Raw genomic sequence first — 7,688 nt, forward strand, 5'->3', positions numbered from 1 at the left:
GCCCAGTGCCGGGGGATAGTCACAGGTCTGTATACGCCTGCTGAGTATTCAGTTTGGTCGACTCACCTGGAATGTAGGCCTAAGACACAGACAGAGGGTAGCAGAGTATTTCTGTGAATACCTCAGTCTACGTTTCTTGTGTTCTTACTTTTCCAGCCTCACCTTACACCAGTAATTTTCCATCAGGGTGATTTTGCCCCAGCCCAGGGGAACTTTGGCAACGTCTAGAGATGTTTTTGGGAGAGGAGCCTCTGGACTCTACTTGTAAAGGCCAGGGATGCTGCTAAATACCCTGCAATGCACGCGACAGTCCCCACCATGAAGAAGCAGTACCGCAGCTGAGAAACTTTGTTCTTATTCTCTGCTTTGCTAGCTTCAGTCTAGTGCCAGCCTTTTTTCTTTCTAGAACATTCTATACACTCTCACACTTTGGGCCTTCACGCATGTTGCTTCCTTTAACTCCACCCTGGCCAGCCCTGGAAGCACATGGAAACTTCCATTCATCCTCTAGGTTTTAGCGTAAATAAAATTTCCTCGGGGAGGCCTTCACTGAGCCCCTAATGTAAGCTAGGTCCCTCCAACATGGCTTTCAATGGCACCCTGATTTTCCCTATCAGAGCACTCACCACGGTCACCGTGACTTCTCACACTTGCCTTTGCCACTAGGTTGGAAGAGCCATGAGGCAGGGGCTGTGCTTTTCCACTGCTGTATCCCCAGGCCTTGTCCGGTGCTGGCACACTGTGACAGCACACTCGGTCTCAAATGCACGGCACAGACCAAGCTAAGCAGGACACTCAGAGGCTTAAGTTATGATGCCATCACATGGGCACACCCAAAAGAGAATGTGGTAGCTCTGTATGCACTGATAAGGACCGCTCTGTAAGATGAACGGATATGGCAAGACACCAGGCAGTACCTATAGTATGCTAGCATCTGTGTTGGGTAAGCGAGAAGGAAAAATGTATGCGTATCTACTGGAAGCAACTGGGGACAGGGGGAGGAGGGAGGCTTCCTTTTCACTGCACACCTTCTTGAATTTCGTAACCCACGAACATTATTAAAGAAAACAAGAAGCGTTTAAATGAGTGTGGGTATGTATAAAAGTCTACATCTTCTTGAAACTAAAAAAAAAAAATTATTCATGTAGAATGACATCCGATGAGAACCCAGCACAGGGAACGGTGCGTAGAAGCTAAATTCACATACAGGATTTCAAAGTGTGCCCACCCTGTCTGACTTCCTGTTTTGGAAGGAGCCAGAGTCCACATGAAGACACAGGCACATGGAAATGCTTGTATGTGTAATGGATACTCATTTTATGAGGCGCCTGGGTGGTTCCCGGTCAGTTAAACGTCTGACTCTTGATTTCGGCTCACAGCCGTGGAATCAAGCCCTGTGTCGGGCTCTGTGCTGGGCGTGGAGCCTGCTTAAGATTCTTTCCCTCTCCCTCTGCCCTTCTCCCCTGCTTGCACACACTCTTTCTCTCTCTCAATTAAAAAATAAAAAATAAAAAAATAAAGAGGTACTCATTTTAGAAGCTTTATATTTTCAGAACTAGATGGCTTTGGAAACACGTTCTCTCTGCTTCGCGGTCTTGGTCCTGGAACCCCTCTACCCCATCAGTTGGGGGCAACTCCAAAGCTAATTCACTCTCCAAGCCCTTCTTCTCCTTCCCAGCTTTCCTCCCTACCACCTGGAGGCCCCTCTGTCTCTCCTGTCCTTTCATCCCAAATGCTGGGGCTGGGCGAGATGAGAGAGATGATAATGAAATGCCAAAGCCAACAAATTGTTGCTGCTTGTTAGCAAAAGAGGAGGCAGGTAGGCTTAATGGAGAAGGAAGTTGAAATTAATGGCAAAAATGAGGTTTATCTGTGTAATCTGTGGACTTAGTCTCTCCCCATCTCCTATTAGCATAGATACGGAGGTGTCTGTATAATGACAAAGGGGAGCTGTCCGCACTTTCCCATAAATCTCCACCACCTGTCGCTGGGTCCCTGGCTCGGTGTCCAGGAACGCTTCACTCTTACCAGGTCACTTGCCATCCTTCCCTCCAATTTGCCACAACGGCAAGACTCCTAAACCTGAACTGAACATGTTCCCATGCTCCCTGCTTCTGCTGTGTTCCCCCCAACTCTGCCAGCATCTCAGGAGAGCAGCAAAGTCTCACCATCATGGCAAGGTCTTACAGGACCCTGAGCACCTTTCACGTTGGAAGCGTTCCACAAGTGTACCTCCATCAAAGCAAAACATCTGGGAACATGAAAACACAAATGCCCAAAGTAACAAGCATAGGCTTCCAAAAGGCCCAAACAAGGATCTATTGAGGACTTTCTTGTCTCAGTGACCAGATAAAACAACTTATCGATCATTTTCTAAATTATTGTTTACATCTCACCTGTCCTCAGAACTCTGTAAACACTTCTTAGCCTCAGGCCCAAACCTGCCTAAATATTTTTTCTCCCTCTTGATAAAAACTTATCAAACTACGTATCCACTGTGCACCATTAAATACATGGATGTCACAGAAATCTTTTTTTTTTTAATCACTAGCTTTATAAAATTATGATAACCTGGTTTACGATGAAAATGAAATTTCTGATACAGTAATCTCTCTTCCATTTGTCACTGGTTAGTTAAAAATCCAAGTTAATCATAATAATAAAGTTTTCTAGAAATAGCTTCATTAATACATGATAAGCATAATCATTATAACAGTTAAAAAAAAGGACAAAGGCAAACAGTAAGCGCTTACTATGTGCTGGGTCCTTTGTAATATCTCAGTCAATCCTCATAACCCTGTTACTATCTCCATTGTATAGAGTTCGGGGCACTTATGCACCACATGCACCCCGTTCCTTAGTTAGGAATTGACAAGCTTAAAAAAAGTTCAGGTGAGACAATGAGAAAAGAAGACCATCCTTCTCCATCACAGCACTTTTCCCCAATTAGCTGGAAAAAAAGTCTTCAGATAAATCTCCGAAGCTAGAGAGAAGATTATTTTAAAAGGTTAACTAGATGAATAGCCTTCCTTGGAATTTTCTATCCTAGCTGAATTTCACATCTTAGATTAGGCTAATAAGATTCCTGGGACCCCTCCTCTTAAGGAATCTCAGTGCCTCATTGGTCCACACTGATTGAAGCCAACTTACTCTCCCCTCTAGGCAACACACATCCCTGGGTTTTGAATTCAGACCCTCAGTTTTCTCAGAGTCCTCAAGACCACATGGCATTTACAATCTATTCATAGAATATGCTTGTTTATGAAAGACAGTGATGTTTACCACCAGGAGAAGATACAATGAGATGACAGACCCACTGTGTAGTAGTTTCAGATATTTTTAACGGGAAGGCTTCGTTTTTTGTTGTTGTTTCTTAAAAAACAGCCTGTCTGGCATGCCTCCATTTCAAATAGAAGTACATTCAGTAGGAAAAGTCAGGTTCAGCAGTCTCAAAGGGATCTTGGGCGAATGTTTAATCCCACTCCCTTACTTTATAAGTGAGAGAAGGGGCCCAGGGAAGGGAAGGTCATATATGACCTATGTTCCCAAGGTCATATAGGGGAACTGTAGGAAGATGACCCAAAGCCCTCTCTCGGGCTCCTTTGGCGCTCCGGCTGCCCTCCGCATAACCCCATGCAACCATGTTCAAGCACGGGTCAGCACCCCTTCCAAACCCAGGTGTTGATCTGGCAAGGTGGAAAAATGTTTGCCAAATTCCTGTCAACTGTGCTTTTAGCTAACTTTAGATGAAATAACATTAATGTGAAGAATTCCTTACAGAAATTCTGAAGCGTTAACATTTCACACTGATACAGGTGAATGTATCACCAAAAAAGGTGAAAGAGGAATGAAGAAGGAAGTATATTCCAATAATCAGGTTATTCAAAACCACTGCAAGTCCTTCCTGGGTCTTCTGAAGCTGTGGCCAGACACAAGCAGAAGGCGATACTATGTTTCTTCTTTTGCATTTCCAGGCTAACTCTCCTCCCTGAGCTTAGTCTACAAAACATATCACATGGTGACAATATTCACAGCAGCATTATTCACTACAGCTAAAAGGTGGAAAGGAGCCCAACATCCATCAACAGGTGGCTGGATAAATAAATCCATCAACAGGTGGCTGGATAAATAAAACATGCACACGATGGAATATTATTTAGCCCTAAAAAGGAATGAAATTCCAACACATGCTACGGCGTGGATGAACGATGAAAATGTTATGCTAAGTGAAATGAGAGATAGGGAGGGAGAGATAGAGGGGTGGGAGAGGGAGAGAGAGAGAATCTAAAATAGGCAACTTCATAATAGAGACAGAAGATAGACCAGAGGTTACCAGAGGGCGGAGGGAGAGCTATTGTATAATGGGTACAGGGTATCTGGTTGGGATGATGAAAAATTCAGAAAATGTCCAGTGATGATGGTTGTACAACATTGTAAATGTACTTGGTATCCCCAGATTGTACTTTTGGAAGTGGGTTAAAATGGTAAATTTTATGTTAAAATTTTTTACCACAATTTAAAACATCACATTAAAAAGTGGATCATGCCCCTTCATTTCTCAGTTAGAATTCCTACCCTTTCTTTTATTCACTCACGGCCATTAAAGCCCAAACTTCTTTTCAAGACTTGCTTCCTACCAATAGTGTCATGGTCAATGTGTGTGTTTCACACACATGGATAGACACGATCACATCGAAGCCCCTTTGTGTCCTGGAGACCCATCCACAAACACGTGTCCACCTTGAAGCCACCCACGTGGGGACTCCAACAAGAAGGCCCATGGCAAGACTAATGCAACCAGTGTTTCTGGAGATCCCCGCAACCAAACATCCTGACAAGGAGTCCCAGTTCGACCCTTAAATTCCTCACCACGGGGGGAACAGGTATTTAGTGCTGTATACTCTCCCTGTAAAGAAAACTATATGCACATACCAGGGAGACCTTCAGGGATTGCTAACCCAAGCCTGCTCCTCCAGGCCCACGAACAAAGAGATTTCAGCCCATACATGGCTATTCGGTGAACTCAGCAATTGCACGTTACACTGAACAGTGGGTGCCCTTAATGCAAACGCATATAATTAGGAGCTAAATCTTTGTACCTTTACAGGACAAAGGCTATAATAACCAGGATGTACCACTTGTGACTTCTGAGGTGAGTAGAGCTTTTCATTTTTCCTTTAAAAAATCTATTTCTCACAAGGCGAAGAGCATCTGAGAGCAAGAGTCTTTTGAAAACAGAAGCAGGGAGGAGGGTGCAGAATATGAGTTTTGTGTGCTATGGTCACAATCTATCACCCAGGCCTGAGAGGTGCCAATGGGTGCCCTACCACGACCTCTGTTCAACTTTAAGGTTTCACAACCTCGTCTTCTTCTGCGAAAACCTTGGCATTGCCAGGGGCCTGAACACCGAGTCCCATAAGCTCTTAAAGATTTCCAGAGTTCATAAAGAAAAACAATCCCTAGTGATACTTTCCATTGTCAACATACATGGGCGTTTAGTGCAAATAAGCTGCCACTTGTAAGAAGTCCACTCGACATCACTCCCTTGCATGTCCTAAGGACACATGGCAAGATCACACTAAGACGTTTAGAGGCAAGCATCTTTTGAATAAGGTTTCGTTCCCAAAGTGCTTAATTAGCAGGGACACTATGCTAAAGAACTGTCCTTGAATATGCATGCATTTTAACCTCCATGCTATTTTTTCGAAAGCACAAATTTTCCTCTCCCTGGATGGTCAGGAGATCACTGGGCACAGAAAACCGACTGTCTTAGGTGTTGATCCACAAAATGAGGTCTGTCTTTCCAAGTAGGTTTTAACTGCCTTACAGGGCGATATCCTGGTTTATGAGGGAGACCATTCTTTGGAGTCTTTCCTCCATTCGTTTTGGATGAGCAATGCTCCCACGGCCTAGTTATGGCTGAACTCCTTCCACACTTCCCACCAACCTCTTCTGCCCCCTCACGCCTTCCTCCCGCCCCAATTCCAGCCAACCATGTTTACAAGACACCCAGTTAGTAAATCACAATTCAAACGAACCCATCCATTTGTTCGGCAGAAAGTGGCCTCTGGAGTCGCTCCATGTGAATAGGCCAGAGTTACATATGGCAGGCCCGCAAACGCGAACAGGGTATGATTTATTTATGACGACCATGTGTGTTTGATGCCCAGTTCCAGCAGGCTGTGGCTCCCCTCCCCTGCCTCAGTCTGGGATGACCTATCTACTCACTGTGTCCCATTTCAGGTACTGTATTTCCACTCTGGGGACACAGAGATGGGCGACCGGCTGGGGGCTGCACACACAGATGTCCCGAACCCTGCTGGCCACGTAACAATCTGTGACCACACACAAAGTGGGCCAAACATAACTTGCTGCAAAGGTTTGCCGTGTACAATGGTTTCCAGTGGAAAGTGGAGAAGTGGCGGCTGGAACCAATGACCATGTGGGGCACATTAAATTGTTCTGTATTTACCTATAAGGAAGGCTGGGATGCCGGCGAGGGGAGCCCTGCTCCTCATTTCAGAGATTTCAACACCCCCCCCGCCCCCCATCATTTGGCAGTGATGCTCCAAAGGTGAATGGCAGATCTGCATCAGAAGGTCCAAACGTGGACCTCAACTAAAGTGCTGTAAACTTCTGCCTTCCACAGTCTCCCCCCTCCCCCCCCCCAGTTGTATTTATACTTTGAAAGAAGTTAACATGAAGCAGTAGTCACCTGGGCGTGCTCGATTTTTGACAAGCCTTAGTCACTCTGTACCCAGCAGAACAATTCACATTATAGTCGAAATCCTGTGAAGATTGTGCCACACATGCTAACACTAAAATGCCAGTAGCTCCACTTACCTTCTTTATTAAGCCTCATAACCTCCCTGCTTTTTCCACCCTCTTTTCCAGCCTCTTCTAAATCTACATCTGCAGATGAAAAAGAAAAGGAAAAAAAAGAGAATGAGGAAAGAAAAAAAAAAGATAAAAAAGGGGGGAAAAAGCCAAAGTCAAGGGGGGCAGGGAGAGTGTTTATTTGCAAACAGATCGATATAAATACTGTACATGAAAATCTTTCAAAAACTGACAATGCAACATTTTCTCCCAAGTCCGGATTGCCATCTACCTGGCCCAGATAGGTACCAAAAAAAACTATGCAACCAGCAACAGAGTAGCCTTTTAAACGGATACACCGTGGGGCTGTGAAAGCCCACCCCGCGGGCTGCCACGGGGAGCCGGGCACAGACAGACAGACAGACAGCCCTGGCAGCAGGGCCTCTCTCTGTGCATTGATGATCTGTCTCTGTGTGTATTTATTTAGAGAGAGAGGGAGAAGCATGGAGGACACCGGGGGCCACTCTCTCTCTCACACACACACTTTTTCCCAGTGGCTCTAGGTGAATGGAAAGGTTACAGGATAATAAAAGGAGGAGGAGGCGGTGGGGTTCTTACTGTCGGAGCAGTGTAATTTGGCGGCGTCGATCCAGGAGGACCAGGGTTTGCCCAGAAACGCCTCCGGACTGGGCACTTTGCGATCCAGTGTCGCCATTGCTCTTCCTTCTTGTTGCTTTTTCCCTGTTCCTTCGGCAGCAGCAGCCGAGAGACACGGGATTCGAGAACGCTCCGACGTCATCTTCGGAACGTTCCGACATTGAGTGCTCTGAAAGGGGGAGGGAGGGAGGGACGGGAGGAGGGAGCGGCATGCA

The 7,688-nt window shown here is 45.6% G+C and overlaps 1 protein-coding gene across 6 annotated transcripts in view; it reads right to left on the bottom strand.

The window, feature by feature from the left end:
- Window positions 1-7,653, bottom strand: part of ATXN7L1 (ataxin 7 like 1) — a 254,775-nt gene extending 247,122 nt beyond the window's left edge. For all 6 annotated transcript variants that reach the window (XM_040472901.1, XM_040472903.1, XM_040472902.1 and 3 more), the window contains exons 1-2: window positions 7,435-7,653; window positions 6,844-6,912 (exon numbers count right to left, since the gene is read on the bottom strand). In XM_040472901.1, coding sequence (XP_040328835.1) covers window positions 6,844-6,912; window positions 7,435-7,615 — 250 coding nt within the window. In that variant the 5' untranslated portion in view covers window positions 7,616-7,653. The remainder of the gene's footprint in view (window positions 1-6,843; window positions 6,913-7,434) is intronic.
- Between the last annotated feature and the right edge of the window lie 35 nt (window positions 7,654-7,688).

Source organism: Herpailurus yagouaroundi, unplaced genomic scaffold (genome assembly GCF_014898765.1).
Source record: "Herpailurus yagouaroundi ecotype Mexico unplaced genomic scaffold, PumYag 100, whole genome shotgun sequence".
NCBI classification, from domain to species: Eukaryota; Metazoa; Chordata; class Mammalia; order Carnivora; family Felidae; genus Herpailurus; species Herpailurus yagouaroundi.